A 20352-nucleotide genomic window follows, 5' to 3' on the forward strand; every position below is an offset into this window, starting at 1 on the left:
GCTCAGTTGGTTGAGCGACTGACTGCCTTAGGCTCAGGTCATGATCCAGGGAGTCCTGGGATCGAGATCTGCATTGGGCTCCCAGCTCCATGGGGAGTCTGCTTCTCCCTCTGATCTCGCCTCTCATGCTATCTCTCACTCTGTCTCTCTCTCTCTCAAATAAGTAAATAAAATCTTTTAAAAAATAGGATAATTGTCCAAAATGGCCTTTATATTTTATATGGGGAATATAAGTTAAAAAATAACAAAAACATTTCAGAAAAATCCTCACTCTGGTAGTTCAATAGTCAATGACCCACCTCTTGTGGGTCAACTCATTCTTTTATGCTATAAAGTTGATGTTCCCCAAGGCCTTTTAATGAATTTAACATGACTCTTATCCATGTTCAAGTAGTGCAGAATGCCTCCCACAAACAGTTTATATCCCTAACCACTAAATGCATTTTATCTCAAAATATGCCTTCACCACACACAGATATAACTTTCTGATGAATATAACATTAACTGGCTCTGATATAAATTATGTTGCTTTTTTTCCTTCTGTTACCAAAGAACATGCTTAAATAAGAGTTCTAATGTAATTTTTTCTATCAAATTATGTTTTAAGTCCAGAGATAAAGCATCTTTGTTTTTCTTTTCTGTTACTTTCCTTTTCACACCTCTCACTTAGCATACATTCGAGTGTATGGAATGAACTCAACAAATCCAGTTTTGTTTTTTTTTTAACTTGTTAACTGGAAAATTTTCAAATCCAGAAAAAAAAATGAAAGAGGAGTAAAATTTACACCTTTATACCATTTACCCGAATTCATCAATTGTTAATTCTAATACTTTGCCACATTTACCTCTTCTTTTCCTGTTTCTCTCTTATTACTTAGATGTATAGTTTAAAAGCAAATTCCTTTGTGGGAAAACCTGGATTTTATTTATCCTTTTCCTATATATTTTTTAAATATCCCTAGTGGATTTTGTGAACAAAAGAAGCTATTTACACTTACTTGTCTTTGTATAAATGAATGTTAGTTTGTTATTCTAATATTTTTAAAAGCTTATTTTTCCTAAGCCTTCAAATTCAATCGATATCTCATTTTTTCTATTTTTAAATCTGCTATAACAAAAGCAATTATCTTTACTTTTTAAAAAGTAAGTCAGTTAATTCAAGTTGAAAATGAACTTCTCTTATAAAGTGTCCTGTTGACAGCACATTTTATTACTTTCTCAAATTTTAAACCATACAAACATATTTGGTTTATTCAAGTTTTTTTCAAAGTTTTAAAGGCCTTATCTTAGGAAAAAAAAAAAAAAACAACGCCTTATAAATATTGAAATAATTTTAAAAATCTAATAAAATTCATAACATGAGGATCACCTGGGTGGCCCAGTTGGTTGAGTGTGTGACTCTTGATTTTGGCTCAGGTCATGATCTCAGGGTTGTGGGATCAAGTCCTAAGTGGGGCTCCATGCTCAGCAGGGAGTCTGTTGGAGATTTTCTCCCTCTCCCTCTGCCCCCCACCTCTCTCTGTCTCTCTAAAATAAATAAATAAGTCATTAAAAAACTAAAATTTATAAACATGAAATCAAGTTTTCTTAAATTCTGTTTATATACTTGGCTGGATTTTTATACCTGTAACTTTAATAATTCTAATTCTAAAATCAATTATTCATTTAAATGTACTAAGTTAGAGATACAGTTAATTTGAATTCTCTTAAACTTTAAAACACTTCAAATGCCATATGTACATGTTTCATATTTAACAGGAAAACATTAATACATTGAGCTCACTATCAGCTCTATATTTTTAAACCGACCAGAGTTGTATGATACTCATTATGAGAATTTGTACTGCCCTAAATTGAGGGTGCTGCTTCTATTGATCTGATACTATCATTTGCTTCTTTTAGAGATTTTTGCCAAAGACAGGACACCTGAACTGCATATGTCCAGGACAATGCCTCTGGCCCCACTCATGGGCACACTGATTATCTTTTGTTGTCCCTTGGACAAAAGAGAACTCCCAAGTTCCTATGCTTGAGAGGTATTAGTCTTTCTGCAGTTCCCTTTACCTTTATTTTATTTTTCTATTATATTTTTTCCTCTTCCCATAAGCTATTTTAATGTTTTTCTGGTTATTTCCAAGGACGCACATTGTCGTTTCTTGGGAAACCCTGCATACATTTGTGATTCCTTGATTTGATTTTCAGTCTGGGTCCTCCACCACATGTTATAACTAACTTCGTTCATTCTGTTAACTGATTAAATTATAAATTCTTTATATCATTCCCATCTATGCCACAACTTACAAATTAAATGACAGTGAATTGGATTATTTACAACTTTGTCAGACATTGTGGTTCCTATACTAAAATCATGTTCATGGAAGCAATCTCTTGTTCCAAGAAGGATTTGAGTTAGCTGTCTTACATGTAATACCAATAATAATAATATAAAAATTAATAATAATACCCTGATGGTATAAAGGTTAAAAGAAGTTTAGTTAAAATGAACCAGCTTACTTGTCAAATACTCATATAGGTCTGGGGCACCAGAGTGGCTCATTCGGTTAAAAGTCAGGATCTTGATTTCAGATCAGGTCATGATCTCAGAGTCATTAGATCAAGCCTTTCAGTGGGCTCTGCTCTCAGCGGGGAGCCTGCTTGAGATTCTTTCTCTCTGCCCCTCCCCCCCAATCTGTGTATGTGTTCTCTCTCTCAAATAAATAAATGCATCTTAAAAAATAGATTCGTGTAGGTCTTATGAATATATATGCCAGCTGTTGTTTGAAGTGCTTCACTCTTTACAATACTTTTGAGCACGAGTCCTATTTGGGAATGGGGAAACCGAGGCACAGAAAGGTTAAGCAACTAGCCCAAGCTCACACAGCTCATAAGTGGCAGTGGATATTCCAATCCTAGCGATCTCACAGTACCATCCATGCTCTTGCAGTAGTATTCATTTCACAAGGTCATATACACAGTAAACCTGGATATGTTTGATGTCATTGTGGCTTATAGATTGTTGTCAGATCCAGAAACAAACACTGGCTTCTTTTTAACTCCTTTTTCCATGTAGGTAGTGAATTGTTTACTGGACTCTACAGTGATTACTGGGGCAGAGACGCTGCAGTCTTCCGGAGCATGGGGCGACTGGCTCACATTCGCACCGAGCATGACGACGAGCGCCTGTTGAAAGGTAGGGTTCAGGAGGAAGGAGCATGTAAGTCAGAACTGAAAACAAGTCTAGAACTCATGGGAAATTTGCTGTTTTGATCATAATAATGATACAAATGTCTTTTACAGTTTTTACAAATTTCAGAATTTTAGTAATATTCCTAAATTAAAATATTATTCCTAAATTAAATTATATTAAAATATAATTTTATATCAGCATGAACTGGCTCTATTATAAAACCAAATTGCCCTCATAGCAATACTTAGTAATCAGGATTTAAATGAAGAAAATAAACCAAATATATGAAAAGCAAAAAAAAAACCCTTTTTATCGGATAGTAAGTTGTTTTGTTCTCTTGTCAGTTGGTATAATTTTGGATCCATTGATTGCTTTGCTTATTTTAATGGGATCACATTGTCTTTAGAGATGAATAAAATTCTAGGAAAATCACTAGTCATTTACTGACAGAATCCTTGTAAGGAATAATGTTTATGTTTTGTCACAGTGGTCTATCCAGGGATTGAAGTATCATTTAATAATGAATTTTTTAAAATTATTTTAGCTTTTTTTTATTAAGCTTTAGAGTACATAATCATTATTGGTAGCATGTTTTCATTAAAGTATTTGACATAGTATATTAAGCAAGGGTTGTTCACTCCAATCCCCTAGACTACAAACAGAAAGACTTAAAATATTCTTTTTTTTAATATTCTATTTATTTATTAGAGAGAGAGAGTACAAGTAGGGGGAACGCACAGAGAGAGAGAGAGGGAACAACAGACTCTCCACTGAGCAGGGAGCCCAACATGGGGCTCGACCCCAAGACCCTGGAATCATGACTTGAGCCAAAGGCAGACACTTAATGACTGAGCCACCCTGGCGCTCCTAAAATAAATTTTCTACCTTAAAACTAAAATGGTCTTCCATGAGCTGCACTGGTAGATAATCTATGAATTTGAAAAAGGGATAAACTTCTCTACTCAACTATTTTACATGTACTTATGTTGACTTTTTACATACATGGGAGGAAATTTATGCCTCTAATCTGTTCTTTGGCTGCAATTTTAAGGTATGTTGTTTGACATTGGTTTTTCCTTTCTTGACTCTTATTTTCCATTTAAATTGTGCTCCTAGATCTAAACAAAACTGTTGGTTTGCAAAGAGATTGGAGATCTCTACATGACTTTACCGTTGATAGAAAAATCTCAAGGAAGAGCCTTTTTTGAAACTGAAGCATCCATGTGATACACAATTTATTAGAATAACCTAGCATTTTATTTTTCTTCTACTTTTCTTTATATCTGTAGAGCCAAAATTTGTAGGTTCATATATGATTCCTGACAATGAAGACCGAGATGACAACAAAGTGTATTTCTTTTTTACCGAGAAGGCCCTGGAGGCAGAGAGCAACGCACACGCAATTTACGCCAGAGTGGGGCGACTCTGTGTGGTGAGGACCGCCTTTCTTTCCCGTTGCGCGTGCTTATCTCCGGATTTACCTTCAGGTCTTGGTGATTGTATTGTAGGGTTTCTACTTGAAGATATTTTCTGGCAAAAATAAATAAATAAATAAATAATAAGGAAGATGTTCTAGGATTCTATAGGCTGCCTAACAGTATTTGCTACCTCATCTTTAGACTTAACATCTCCCTAAGGTTTGATCTTAGAAGAGCTGTGCCTTTTGTGTGCTCTTCCTCATTTTCCAACCCCTACTAAGAAGAGCTAGTCTGTAGTTAGGCTGTACTTCTTCCCACACAGAAGTTTGAGCTCCCCTTTTAAAAATTAATTTAACCAAGGTCTTTTTAGTTTCTTTAGTCCACATACTAAGTAATGTATGTTATGTTTCAACAGATCATTTGATTGATTCCGTAGAAAAAACATCTGTGGTTGGTTGGGTATTCAGATAGGCTGTTAGTGAATATTCAAAACCAACTGATGTAGCAATATATAGTGAGAGAATGCTAATAATATTGCAAATGTGAAGTTTGATATTTAGGAATAAATTTAAGAGGAAGTTTATATATACATATCTATGTCCATGTATGTACATTTGTGTGTGTGTATGTGTGCAAATAATATGTACATACTCTTTATGTATGTATTTCAAACTATTTTTTTCTTTTAGAAAAAAAGAGTGGTTGTTTTCTGTATCTCCAAGATAAGCAGATTATTTATCATTAAAAAAATAATAAAGTTTATTGTATTATAAAAGCCACTACTTTATATAGGATAGACCACTCTATTAACATTCTTTAATGTCTGGGAAGTATATTTAATGGCCCAGAGTGAAAGTATACTAACAAGGCCAAATGTGCAAGCCTCAAATAGTTTTTATGGGGAATTGAAGGTATGGTATTATTTGAGGATTCGGCTACATGTTCCAGATTAAATTAAAAAATTGCAACTGTTCTCATCTGCATGTTTAATAATACACAGTTCGTTGTGGTTAGAAGCCCTTTAGGTACTCACTCACCTGCTTTTCTTCATTGCAGAATGATGTAGGAGGACAGAGGATACTGGTGAATAAGTTCAGCACTTTCCTAAAAGCCAGACTGGTCTGCTCAGTACCAGGCATGAATGGAATTGACACCTATTTTGATGAATTAGGTAAATCTTCTTGAGAGAATTAAGTTGTGCTCTTTGATGTGTATTCCTCTCTCTACCCCTCTCTATCTCTAGCATGTATGGAAACTTGCTTCCCACAATGAGCTAGTTTCTCTTCTTTTCACTGGGGCCTGGTCTGCATGGTGGGGTCAGGGGAGTTGCGGGAACAGGCGATCGTCTCTATAGCTGGCAGTCAGCACCTCGTTTCTTCCTTGTGGCCCAGCTCAGGGTCATCCTGAACAGCCAGGTGTTTCACTCTGTTGTGATTTGGTCATGGTCGTATGACTGTGTATGGACAGAAATTGATGTCTTACATCTGCGGTGGGTTCTAAGCTATTTTATGTCAATGTATTTTCTTTACCTGCAAAGAGGACTAAAAATACTCATCTAATGGTCTTTAATTTTCCAGAGGATATTTTCTTGCTGCACACCAGAGATCATAAGAACCCAGTGATATTTGGACTCTTTAACACTACCAGGTAAGAAATTCATAGGATCTATAAAAACATGATGAAACAAAATATGCCTTATTCCTTCGCTGTGTGTGTAAGTTGGAAATACTGTTGACCCATTGTCGCCGTTTATTATTTTATGTCACCAATTTCTCTTTATTCTCTTATGTTTGCAATTGTTCTTTTACTTTTAAAGCCATGATCTCAGTTCAGATCTTTATTTGTTTCTGTTTGAAGCGCCCCAGGCTCCGTCTGTGCTCAGTATCCTAATCCCCTTCTGCTCTGACCTACAACAGAATGATTTGCTTCTCACGGTTTATAAGGTATTTGTTCCGTGCTATAGAGGCTAGCATAATTCTTTTAATTGTCACGTAGTTTTCCAAGTCACGTTTTCAAGGCTCTCTGTCAACTGTTAGCCACTCAGCTTTGGAAGTTTTCCTGTAAGATTATGACTTCACAGAATCTATTTCTAACTTATTAGGGTTCGTTCCATCACTATGATTTTATTTGCCCACTTGTTTTGCTTCAAATGACTCTCTTCCAACACTGACTTTCATCAGTTCTCTAGTGCTGGTCAGTTGCCATCCATAAGAAATATTCCTTGATACCTTAATCACAGAGCACTTTGCTCACTCCTTTACTCAGGTGGTCCTGCTCCCATGTACCTTCATAGCAAACATGTATTTGTGATTTGCCTACCATGTTTTAAATTTAAATAAGCTGTTCAAGTTTAGGGCATATAATCTATTATTTTTCTCTTTAACATGTTTGTATTTTGCCCATCGAAGAGTGTTGGAAAAATGTGAAATATCATTTCATATCCATGTGTCAGTATATGAATGAAAAAATATCATTAGAATCCATTTTGGTTGAAAGTTTACATATATAATTTCCTGAGTGTGTCTTTCCAAATAGGAGAGAGTGGATATGAGATGCCTGGAATGAGAAATCAAGAATATTCCTTTGGGTGCCTGGGAGGCTCAGATGGTTAAGCATCTGGCTCTTGACTTTGGCTAAAGTCATGATCTCAGGGTCTTGAGATGGAACCCCATGTTGGGCTCTGCTCTCAGTGCAGTTGGCTTGAGATTCTCTCCCTTCCTTTCTCCGTTCTTCTACTTTCCCTTGCACTTGTGCTTTCTCTCTCTCTCAAATAAATAATTCTTAAAAAAAAAAAAAAAAAAGAATATGCCTCATATCTCTTGAAAGGGATAGAATGATCAAGTTCCCTTCTTCTTTTGCATTGCACTGGACTTGAACTATTATAATCATGTTTACTTCGTTTGCTCAGGGTCTCTCCACAAAGCTTTTGTTTGTTTGTTTTTTCAGCAGAAGATTTCTTATGCTCACTTTGAAAAAAATAATAAAGTTCTTTCAATAAATATTGTGCTATTTTAAGGAGACCTTTTCTTCAACAGAGAAACATGGAAACAATTTTGCTATCAGCTCGTCGTTAATGCAAAGGAAAGTAGTGAATGTAGATTAGTAGTTGTCACAGTCCACAGAAAATCCTTTTTTTTTTTTAAACTTCATATTTATTCTTATGCTGGTGAAGAATTTATATACGTTGTGTTCTAATTCCATGGCTTTATATAACAAACAAAAGCTACGGGATCACCAGAATAGGTTTTCTGTGGGTTCGTATGATCAGTTTATAAGCTACTTTCCTAAGTGTTAGCATAATGGATCTGTCTAGATTTCAAAGACAACACGTTATTTTCTTCCATAATTTCAATTTGACTGTTCAGTTTATACATAAATCTGTGGAAAAGGCTTCCCAGCTGTTACCTGACGTAAAGGTTGATATTTGTAGCATGGTGATCAAAGGTTTATTGCCACTTTGGTTGGGAGACCATCTCTGGTTTTCTCACTATCGCAGACATTTCCAATTGCTTCAAGGTGTGTTACAGAATGTGTGAGTTGATGTTCTAGGACAGGAACGTAACTGCTGTTCTACAGGTGTCTCTCTGCATAGGACCTTCTACATTTAAAAAGATCTGTACATTGTGCAGAGCACGTTCCCAAACATTAATTATTTTGATTCTCACAGGAGACTGGGGACATGTTAGAATACATTCGCATCATGCAAAATTAAGGAAAATGGTCAAATTTTTAAAACAAATCACTTTAAAATGTCCTTTCACAGAATCTTATCACAAATGCTCCCAGTAAAACTTGCTATTGTTAGTCATCATTGACTGTCTTTATCCTTTGCAAGTAGAACTTTAAAAAAAAAAAAAAAGTGATTTCAGTTGCTGCTAGTTCTGGAGGTAAAGAATTCAAGTTTTATATAATTTAAGTCATTCTCCCCCAAATTAATATAGTTCAGCCCAGTCATCTTTCCACTCCGGTACCAGTTTCAGTGGCCTGTTGGTCCCTGGAGGAAGGGATATACGGCAAGCCTATTGATGCCTCTGTGACCCCAAGGTAAAGAATGGAACAAAGCCCCAAAGTTTCATAAGACTTTAACTTGTTATTTGATCATATGCACTGAGAAATCAAATAAAATGAACAGAATTAGCAGTATTAAAAGCATAATGATTGGGCAAACACTGTCTACTCTGAATTTAAAACAACAGACAAGGAGACAAAGCTTAAAATTAATAATTCAGCTTGGGAATAAATCTTTTTAAATAGTCAGGCCCTATTTTCCTTCATAAAAATATAAAAACACAATATCAGATTAACAATAATGTGAGGTGACAGGTGTCCCTTTTTTTAGTCTAACAATGTCATTTTCAGTTAATTGTAATAAGAAGATAAAGAAATGGTAAGTTTTAGAGTTCCAGTACTTGAAATATTGCAGTAGTTAATATTTCTAGAATATCCTCTATTTAAGAGATAGCAACTTTTTTATCCAAAAGACTTCTTTTCTCTGTACTCTGAGGTGTGTGACTAGCTGACTGCTAGTCAGTTCCAGAAGAGTAATTATCTATTTTTTTTTCCAGTAATATATTTAAAGGGCATGCAATATGTGTCTATCATATGTCTAGCATCCGGGCAGCCTTTAACGGACCATACGCGCATAAGGAGGGACCTGAATACCACTGGTCACTCTATGAAGGAAGAGTCCCTTATCCAAGGCCTGGTTCCGTAAGTTTAGGCATTTAAAAAAGTATTCTTATTTTTTAAAAGGCTCTCTTAGTAATATTTTGTTCAGTGTTTAAGGTGCTTTACAAAACTTTACAAAAGCAGTTAAGAAATTCTACACCCCAAAATAAAGAAATAACGGTAAAGAAATATCACTTCTTATATCTGCTTGTATGCTTTTTATTTAATGAGAAAAATCTGTGATGGGTACATCTTAGCAACATTATAAAGTGTATATTATCATTGCTATTTTGGCTAAGTAACCTCAACTGAAATTGTATTTTTAAGATACTGGTGAACACAGAAGCATCCAATAAAAAGAGCGTCATCCTCCTCCATTTCTTCAGAAGAATGAGTGCCACATGCAATTGAAAGGGGGAGAAAGTAACTAAATAATTACACTGTAATATTTGAGTCAGCCTTTAAGTTCCCTAGGCCATACTTTCTCCTTACTTCTCACTTTAGCTTAACTGGAAGAAGCTTTTTCTCTGCCTCACCAGAATACTTAGCATCTCATTCAACATCCTTGCTGACTCCTAGAAGAAAAATTCCAATACAAAAGTGCTACTAGAGTTCCAGAAGTTACCACTGGCCCCTGCACTCGTGCTGCCAAGATTCTCCCTAACAATCCATGCAAACTTTTGTGCTCTTTACTTATACGTGTATCTAAAACCGATGATGACAATGACAATGATGATGATTTTGTATCGTGTATCCTGTGCACGACTAGGTTGGCAAAATGTAGGTTCATTGTGTGTGCTCATGGACCGTGGAGAACAGACATTTAACTTGTCATACAAGTCAAAGTCTGCACTTCTTTGAGCAGCTGGTGAAAACCCATCACTGTGTTGATCCCACAAGTACTTGAAAGTCAAGTAGAAACCATTTTTGCGAGCCAAAATCCAAAGTGGAAACAAACCTTACCTCCATTAACAAGTGTAAAGCTTTACCATTTCAATCATTCTCACTAGCTTAAAATTATTACTTCCAGTAAGACATAAAATATACTTTATTTCACTCTATTGATTGAAATTACAATTTAAATGGAGAAAACCCACTCCTGTGGCTTTGCTGGAAATGCTTCTTGAAACCACATGGTATTAAAGGAGATTTGGAGGAAGTGACTGGTTACTGAACTGTTTCCAGGCCGGTCCAGAATGTTTCCAATTATGTATCATGTAAGTACACTCCAGTGAAAACTTCAGGCCAAATTAAGAAATATGACCTGAATTTTAAAACAAACCATTAAAAATGCCCTCTTTGCAGAATCTGATTACTACACTACTGTATTTATACCCAAAAGTGGAAAATTCCTTATCAACATAACCATTTTAATTGCTGCTGATTCTGGAGGGAAATATGCAAAACGAAAGAGTACTTAATAACAAGCATGAATCAACACAGTTAAAGGTATTCCAAGAAGTAACTGAGATGCTATTGAACATTTTATGTTTTGAGTCAGTGATTTAAGAATTCAGGCATGTTATTGAAATATTTCTCATTTTCTCAATTTATTGTATTGAATCCATACAGAAATAATATAAATTCATACAGATTACAGTAGAACAGAGAGGGTTTTTTTTTTCTCAATTAACACAGACATAATTTGAATAGCTTTCTTTGTTACCTCACTAGAATTCTATAGTCAGTGAGTCCATTGGAACCATCACATTATTATTTTAGTCTTAGTAATGGGAAAGCTATTCAGTGCAGTTGTGATCCTTAATCCTGGGTGGGGGATTTAACACAACAAAGAGGCTTTTGGTTTTGCTATGAAAATACATTGTTTACCTTCAGAAGTTAATTTACACTGTGAAAAAATAAATTTCAGAAAATGGGGGAAATAATAACAATATTTATGGTGATACATATTTTTACCACCTTTGAATTGTACCATTATCATTTAGTACCTCATTTTTCAAAGTTTTTGCTAACTTCTGTGTTTTTCTAGAGCTGCATGCTTGGAATGATTCGGTCTTTCTCTGCAATCTTTAATGCAGATTTTATTTTTCTAATGAAGAATTTGTGGTCACTAAATATTTCTAACTGCAGTCAATTAATTGAACACATCCATTTTCTGATAGCTTTCATAATTGATTATAAATGTGCTCCTTAGATATAAGGCAAAAAAACCCTATCTTATCTATTTGCATTTCAGTGTGCCAGCAAAGTGAATGGCGGGAGATACGGAACCACCAAAGACTACCCCGATGATGCCATTCGATTTGCAAGAAGCCATCCACTTATGTACCAGCCCATAAAACCTGCCCATAAAAAACCAATCCTGGTAAAAACAGATGGAAGATATAACCTGAAACAAATAGCAGTGGATCGAGTGGAAGCCGAGGATGGTCAATACGATGTCTTGTTCATTGGGACAGGTAAAGAGGTTACAAAGTACTGAGGCATGTCTGTGGAATCTTAAAATCAATAACATTATTAGTATTTTAAAAAACTATCAACAAATCTTCTGTTAATCCGTTAGCCCGTTTGAACACTGTTTATTCGCTGCAACAGAAGAGAGGATTTGGGGCAGTTACAGCACATAATTTCTGATACACAGTCAATATTCAGTATCTTTGAAAAGTGACTAAGTGGAGGATTGAGTAATTGATGTTAATTAACAACACTGGTTCCAAGCAGAGCTTCTCACAGAGGAAGGAGCCCACCAAAGCAAGGATGGCTGTGCTGTCTGTCCCCCAGGTCCATTACCACCTTTGGCTGTTCAGTAAGATCTCAAGGCTCTTAACCACTTGGACAATAGCTTCACCTAAATCTGTAATCACAACAGTGCTTATCAGGCCCCATCAGAATCAACCATTTGTACCAAACAGGCCAAGTGTTCATCATAATGGAGATTAGCTTTTGGAGCAGAGCTATAATACCCTGCATTAATGAAACAAAGTAATATATATGCTAAAAAGTGAAATTTTCAAATAAATCTACAACTTCACTTAATTCCATACCTTAGATCTAGCTGTGGAAGAGAATGTGGAATCTTTTAGCATCTGGGTAATACATGACAAATTCTGTCAAGTACTTTAAAATCCTATAGCCATTTAAAAAGCCTTTTAAATCATCATTTCTTTCTTTTTTTCGTATGCATGATAGTCATTGCTACTCCAGTTGCTCTTTAGAGGAGGAAGTTTCCTACCATACATAACCTCAGTCATGGACATAATTCTGCAGAGACATCGCAGAGACCCCGCGCAGGAACAGGGATATAATATCAACACTGGTGCTTCAGCCTCTCCGTTCATACTTTCTGAAAAAGCAAAGATTTAAGTGAGGAAACATTCATCTGATTTGCAGAGATTGATCTCTGGTGTAGGCTATGTTTTATCCTTATTTTAGGAGGTTCATGTTAATAATATGCTCTGCACTGTGGATTCAGGATTTACAAAGCATCACATTTCTTTAACAAACTTAAAATTACTTGGCCATGCATGAATTCACCCATAATGACATCTAGCAGAGCTTTTTTTTTTTTTTAACTTCCATAAGCAAGAATAATATTTGATAGGAGGAAGCATGGGAGAAGTTATGTTATTTTTAAATGTCCTGGAAAGGAGCAGTCATACACAGTCTATCAGTTCAAGACTGTTTTTGGAAATACTCTTTCATTAGATTGACCAAAGCTGTTTGAAAGAATTCCAGAAACATCAGGTATATACTTATGCTATCATGCAAATGATGTTTAACTCAGAGATAGCATTGTATTGAGCCACAGCTCTACAGCACAAAAGAACCTATTTGATGAAAGTGTGATAAGTACAACATTGGAAAACCCCACCAATGAGAGTTATTTTTGCACGCGTGCTTTAATACTCTGCGTGTGTGTGTGTGTGTTTATAAAATGCTATATATAGGGAGAGAACATCCTTACTGCAAATCACTAGTTGGAAATTAATAATTTGAATTTCATCTTTGCTTTTTGCTTGATATAATAATAATTGAATAATAAAAAAATGTATTATGTGTTCTCAGCTTAAAAAATTATAGTTTATATTCCTTTTCAGGTACTATCCAGGTAACTCTTACTAGTTTTATTTTATTTTATTTTATTATTTTTAAGATTTTATTTACTTATTTGACAGACAGAGATCACAAGCAGGCAGAGAGGCAGGCAGAGAGAGAGGAAGCAAGCTCCCTGCTGAGCAGAGCCCGATGTGGGGCTTGATCTCAGAACCCTGAGATCATGACCTGAGCTGAAGGCAGAGGCTTAACCCACTGAGCCACCCAGGGGCCCTTTACTAGTTTTATTTTAAACAAATTTCATTAACCCAACCACAAAATTTGATAATTTTTTAACAAATTAGTTAAATACCATATAATTATTGGGTCATTACCTCCAAAGTGCTTATTTTTTCTGAGCTGTTTTTAGCACTACATTAAATTATTCTTACAGGCAAATTAGTGTCTTATTAAATTTTTTATTGAAAAGACCAAGCTCAGAATATCAGATATAATAAAAATTATTATTTTAAATTTTAAATTATGAATTTTAAATTATGAATTTAAATTTATAAAGCTATTGATAATTATAGAAACTAAATGGTTAGTGCAAGAGTACTTATTCTGTTCTCTCAATAGTATGTACTTGAAATTTTTCTTATTAAAAATGTGTGTGCATATATATCATGATATCAAATATTGTGTATATATTAATACTTTTTTAAATTTTTTTTTATTTTTTTATTAACATATAATGTATTTTTATCCCCAGGGGTACAGGTCTGTGAATCGCCAGGTTTACACACTTCACAGCACTCACCATAGCACATTCCTTCCCCAGTGTCCATAACCCAACCACCCTCTCCCTAACCGCCTCCCCCTGGCAACCCTTAGTTTGTTTTGTGAGATTAATAGTGTCTTATGGTTTGTCTCCCTCCTGATCCCATCTTGTTTCATTTATTCTTTTCCTACCCCCCAACCCCCCCATGTTGCATCTCCACTTTCTCATATCAGGGGGATCATATGATAGTTGTCTTTCTCCAATTGACTTATTTCGCTAAGCATAATACCCTCTAGTTCCATCCATGTCGTCACAAATGGCAAGATTTCATTTCTTTTGATGGCTGCATAGTATTCCATTGTGTATATATACCACATCTTCTTTATCCATTCATCTGTTGATGGACATCTAGTTTCTTTCCATAGTTTGGCTATTGTATATATTAATACATTTTGATTTCTCAATCTTTGATTGAATTCTGAATCAAATTATTTGAAAAACAATTACATTTTATTTGGTCTTATTTTTTAGCCAATCATATAAAGTTATATTTTGCTAATTGAAAATATGAATATGTAAGTAGTCATATTGTTTCAGCCAGCGATGATTAAATGTTTCATGCATCTAAATCTCAAAGCGTATTCAAATTCATTGATCCCACATGGTTTTTAATTGTTTTGAAAACCAGATTGTGACAACCTTCTGGTTTATCTTTTCTTTTCCTTTCTTACAGATAATGGAATTGTTCTGAAAGTAATCACAATTTATAACCAAGAGACAGAGTCAATGGAAGAAGTAATTCTAGAAGAACTTCAGATATTCAAGGTATTTTTTATAAGAAGAAAAAGGAAATAGCCAACATTTATGTATTACAGACAATTGCAAATGAGTTGTAAATAGGAAAGATGTTAGGTCAGTTTTTTTTCTAAAGGGTAGGTTGTGAATTCAGAATGAATTTGAAGTGAAGAATGGTTTAAAATCTATTTGATTATTGCAGACTATTCAAATGAGAAGGCCAATATTTGCCCAGCCAGCATGAAAAGAATTTCAGTATATGAACTATGACTTAAAGAAATAACACATAGCACATACAAATTCCAGAATCATTATTACAAAGTCTCATTTTACCAATGTACTACCAACCTAAACAATTAAAGCAAAACAGTAGATTTCATATTGTGGACATTGTGATGAGTATATTGCTTTTTTTCATAACATATCAATTACCACAAAGAAATTTGTAAAAAACTAAAAAATGATAATGCAAAGATTAGACATGACAGTTGTATGTATGCATATATGCACACACACACACACACACACACAGAGACTCAAGTGTCAATATTTTTGACAGGTATGGTTTTTAAAATCACTATGAGGGGCTCCTGAGTGGCTTAGTGGGTTAAAGCCTCTGCCTTCAGATCAGGTCATGATCCCAGGGTCCTATCGGGCTCTCTGCTCAGTAGGGAGCCTGTTTCCCTCTCAGTCTCTCTGCCTGCCTCTCTGCCAACTTGTGATATCTGTCTGCCAAATAAATAAATAAACTCTTTTAAAAAATAAATTAAAAAAAAATAAAATCACCATGAACACCACATTAGTGAATACTGGCGAGTGCTCCTAGGGGACATACAGGGTTAGGTTCCTGTGAGTCTCTAGTCACGTTTTTGTCAACTGGTCAATATATAATGTTGTTCTCGGTGTGTTTTTATTGGAAGACACCTTATTTACTGTATATATTTTTTATTAACTCACATGGAGCTCATGGGCCACAGCACTATAACGTGTACACGAACAGAGTTACTTAACCTGTGTATTTTCTCGTAATACACATCACAGCCCTTTTGAAGCTTTGAAACACTAGAGAGCACTTCAGCACTTTGCTTAGAGGCCATTTTAAACATCAAAATTGCCAGTAAAAAGCACAAAAATGTGAAAAACCATGGCATTAAATAGACCATGAAAAGGACACTTGTTTCGAATAGGAAAGCTGAAACAAGAAGGCAGAGTGTCGCCTTCATTGATCTCAGCTGGGGTTATACTTGTCGGGCAGCCAAAATTTATTGCCTCTTGGTGCCTGCTCGTGTTCACGAATGACCCCAGAACACTCTAAATATTAATATTGGGGTTACAAATAAATTTTAGCAAGTAAGCAAATTTGTTTTTAAAAAAGGCTGCAAATTATTAAGATTGTGCATGTTTGTAATGGATACATAGGCAAATATGTTTATTGGTGAAAAACAGTTCATTTCACCTTGGCTGCCCTGGAGATTACATTGCCCGTCGATGCACCAAGGGTAAGCATGTTCTATCTCAACCAGAGCAGCTATGTTTTTGTTTATCTTGCATATTGGATTTCTGTGTCAGATTTCATTTCACTTCAGGGACCATAGCTCCCCTGTGAGGAGCACCTGCCACAGTGTTTTGTTCTTATCAACCCTAAGAAACATTGTCACCTAAATGAATAAATGAGGGCATCCGTGCCTGCCTAAAGCATTCTGTAGTTTAAAATATTGACACAGGGGATTAGATTTTCTCTTTCAAAAAATAATTCTTTGAAGGATAATCATCCACTGAGCGGATCCCACCTGCCTGTTGCTTGTCTCCTGGCAGAAACCACCTGAGTTTGTGGTGCTCATTTGAGACACGTTAGTCTTAATCACCAGCCCTGGAATAACACACAGGCTCTCAAAGCTGTGTTATAGATCATCTTTCTTCTGTTGCATTTCGAAGACAATGAACTTATTCATCTTGCTCAAAGCAACCTGGGCTCATATTGATTGACTGTGATAATTCCAACAGAAAAAGTATTTTGTTAGGCCTGGATTTAAGCAATTAAAGTCACATGGTTTGTTAACAGTATCATCTATTCAGAGACAACTGTTTCACTTCTAATGGTTCTAATACTTCATAAGAAAGAACACTGTGACTCTGCTATTTATTAAAGATAACTTGAGTTTCCAAAACTTGAGTAATATGCAAATGCAAATACAAAAACTACATTTCAGAAACAAATGGTGAACTATTTAGATTATCCACTACTTTTTCCATCTTACATATCTAACCTATTCCGTTAAAAAGAGTTTTTAAAAAGAAAGCTGTATTTTATTTTATTTTAAAGATTTTATTTATTTATTTGACAGACAGCGATCACAAGTAGGCAGAGAGGCAGGCAGAGAGAGAGGAGGAAGCAGGCTCCCTGCTGAGCAGAGAGCCCGATGCAGGGCCCAATACCAGGATCCTGGGATCATGACCCGAGCTGAAGGCAGAGGCTTTAACCCACTGAGCCACCCAGGTGCCCAAGAAAACTATATTTTAATGTAATTATAAGTTCCTATTGATTTGCTAAAATGAAAGCTATAGGCTAGCATAGAACTAGTCACATATCTAATATGAGTTCAGATGATTTGCAACCATATTAAAGTATGTTTCTGTATTTCTTTAAAAGCTTAAACTTTTTTTTTCAGGACCCAGTTCCTATTATTTCTATGGAGATTTCTTCAAAGAGAGTAAGTTTGTGTGTATGTGCAAGTGTACTTGTGTGTATATGGGAGTCATGGTCAATGAAAAAGAGCAGAATTACACATGCTTAAAGATGAATAAGTTACAGTTTTACTCTGATAAAAATAGTGATTTACATGTAATGGATTTCTTTTTCTATTATTGGAAAAAGGTAGGTAAGAGTAGATTTACTTCTATAATCATGATAGGATGCTCTTCTGTAAGAGCAGAAGAGCCCTTACAAAAAAGAGCTCTTGCAAAAATAACGGTAAATGATGGTAATACAAAAAAGTGTGCAGTGAAACACAAACCTCCTCTCCACTTTACTAGAACCATTTTCTGGTGCAAATTTCTCCAGAAAAAGTTGTTGCATATATTACCTCAAATATATTTATAAGTGACCATTTATGTCTAGGCAAACAGGAACTTGTAATGTTAATTGTTCTGCTACTTACTGTTTTTACTTAACAATGTATCTTAGAGTTTATTCCCTCATTCTGTGTATATATCTGTATCAGTGTTTTAACTGTTGCATGTTAGTGTGCATGAATGGTGGGAGTGCAAATTTGTGCAGCCAATATGGAAAACATTAGAGAGTTTCCTGAATGTATTAAAAATAGAACATATGATTAAGCAATTTCATTTCTGGGTGATTTTCCAAAGAAAACAAAACACTAACTCTGAAAGGCATCTGTACCCACATTTATTGTGGCATTATTTGCAATGGCCAAGACATGGAAACAACCTAAGTGCCCATCAGTAGATAAATGGATAGGGATAATGTGGCATATATGTACAATGGCATATCATTCAGCCACAAAAAGGAAGAAAATCCTTCCATATGTGACAGCATGGGTGGACCTTGAGAGCATTATACTAAGTGAAATAAGAAAAGGCAAATACCATATAAACTCACTGATAAGTGAAATTAAAACTAACACCACAAAAAAATGAGGGTTTTGTTTGTTTGTTTGTTTGTTTGTTTTGTTTTGTTTTTTAACAGAACAGTTTGGTAGTTGCCAGACACAAGGGATGGGAGGTGGGCAAAATGGGTGGACGGGATCAAAAGGTACAAACTTCCAGTTATAGAGGAAGACCTCGGAATGTAATATATGGCATAGTGATTATAGTTAATGAAACCCTAATGTATATTTGAAAGTTGCTAAGACAACACATCTTAAAAGTTTTCATCACACGAAAAGCAATTCTACCTATACGGTGTTGAGGAATGTTAGACTCACTGTGATCATTTCACAATACATACAGATATTGAATCCGTATATCATACTCTTGAAACTAATAAGGTATTACTTGTCAGTTACGTCTCACTTTTAAAAAATGCAACAATAATAACAAGAGACCATTTACTTACTCTGTCTGTTATTGGACAACCCTAAAGGTCTTTTAAAAAGACCTACAGGGTTAAATGATGAAAGAGGCTTTCTATTTAAATAACAAAAGAACAGGCAACTTCTTGAGAGTTTGTCAAGCTCGCTCTTGCAATTTTGTTTACGGGAGTCCAGGTCTATAAATGTATTTCAGATCTTAGAGAACTGAAAGTACCAGTGTTTTGTTACCTCTCCTGAGTAGCTGCAGTAATTCAAATTCAAAAATTCACCGAAGTGAATGTGTATAAATGTGAAATTCACTGAGAGTTCCGTCCATTTCTGCTAGCGGCCTCTCTGTTGTTTGATGTCTCTAGCAACAGCTGTATATTGGATCGGCTTCTGCTGTGGCCCAAGTCAGATTCCATCAGTGCGACATGTACGGAAGTGCTTGTGCTGATTGCTGCCTGGCTCGAGATCCTTACTGTGCCTGGGATGGCATATCCTGTTCCCGGTATTACCCGACAGGCACCCATGCAAAGAGGTGAGAGGCCTCAATGCGGTCATTCCCTGCTTTAGAAAAGCCATAACACTTTGTCAAATATCTTTTTTTCTGCACCCATCCCATGAAAATAACCACATTAGTTTTGTTTAAGTAAGCCCTCGTAGTCATACTTTGTTCATAATATAAGCTCTGAAAGTTGAATTTTCCCTGAAAATAACTCCTCTCAATTACTGTGTAGAGATTGGAGTTTTTATTGGGTTTTTATATATTTTATTTTTTTTAACCCATGTTTGAATCAACTCTTCCCCCTTCTGACACTCGTATTGCAAGACATGAAACCAGTTTAGATAAACTTAAAATGTGGAAATGGCAAGCCACCACACATGAGGGATTCAAAGACTTGAAAGAAAAATAAATAAATAAATTCTAAAATACATCCTGCATTTGCCCCATGTCCTCTCAACCAGCTGGTCTTCATTTATTTCATTTTGAAAGTGAATATTTTAATTCCTAGGCAAATGTATGACCTGTATAATTAATGAAACGTGTGATTTAATTCAACACAAATGAAAGGCACTTAGAGACCTCCAAACTCTGATATGTACAATTCAGCGAGGTCATTGCCACTTGTAAGAGAAGGTAGGTCTTGGGATTCTTTGAAAAGAAGATCTTGAGGTCTAGAAAGTATTTTGAAGGATGGAGATATTTCTTTGCTCAAGCTATATGAAATTGTGTGTTCTTTGCGGGGAAACATAAAGGAAAATATTGTTATCTGTTATAGAATAAGCATTTATTTTTTCTCCTAGTAAAGTGGCCAAAGACACTTTAAAAAATAAAAATAAAAAATAAAAATAAAAGAAAAACATCAAACTATATACAGTTTCCTTACTGAAAATTAAGTTTTTACTGATTTCAGTTATTTTTACTCTTCTATTCTGGATTATTTCAAACTTTTAAAAAATCTAATTTAACCCACC

At 35.2% G+C, this 20352-nt stretch overlaps 1 protein-coding gene across 1 annotated transcript in view; it reads left to right on the forward strand.

Annotated features, from left to right (window-relative positions):
- Positions 1–20352, forward strand: part of SEMA3E (semaphorin 3E) — a 243294-nt gene that overhangs the window by 199710 nt on the left and 23232 nt on the right. The window contains exons 6-14 of the mRNA XM_032873241.1: positions 3071–3190; positions 4477–4619; positions 5662–5776; positions 6183–6252; positions 9171–9315; positions 11471–11693; positions 14781–14872; positions 17512–17553; positions 19248–19414. Of these exons, the coding sequence (XP_032729132.1) occupies positions 3071–3190; positions 4477–4619; positions 5662–5776; positions 6183–6252; positions 9171–9315; positions 11471–11693; positions 14781–14872; positions 17512–17553; positions 19248–19414 (1117 nt within the window). The remainder of the gene's footprint in view (positions 1–3070; positions 3191–4476; positions 4620–5661; positions 5777–6182; positions 6253–9170; positions 9316–11470; positions 11694–14780; positions 14873–17511; positions 17554–19247; positions 19415–20352) is intronic.

This window comes from Lontra canadensis, unplaced genomic scaffold, assembly GCF_010015895.1.
Source record: "Lontra canadensis isolate GAN:19392208 unplaced genomic scaffold, GSC_riverotter_1.0 scaffold48, whole genome shotgun sequence".
In the NCBI taxonomy this organism is placed as follows: Eukaryota; Metazoa; Chordata; class Mammalia; order Carnivora; family Mustelidae; genus Lontra; species Lontra canadensis.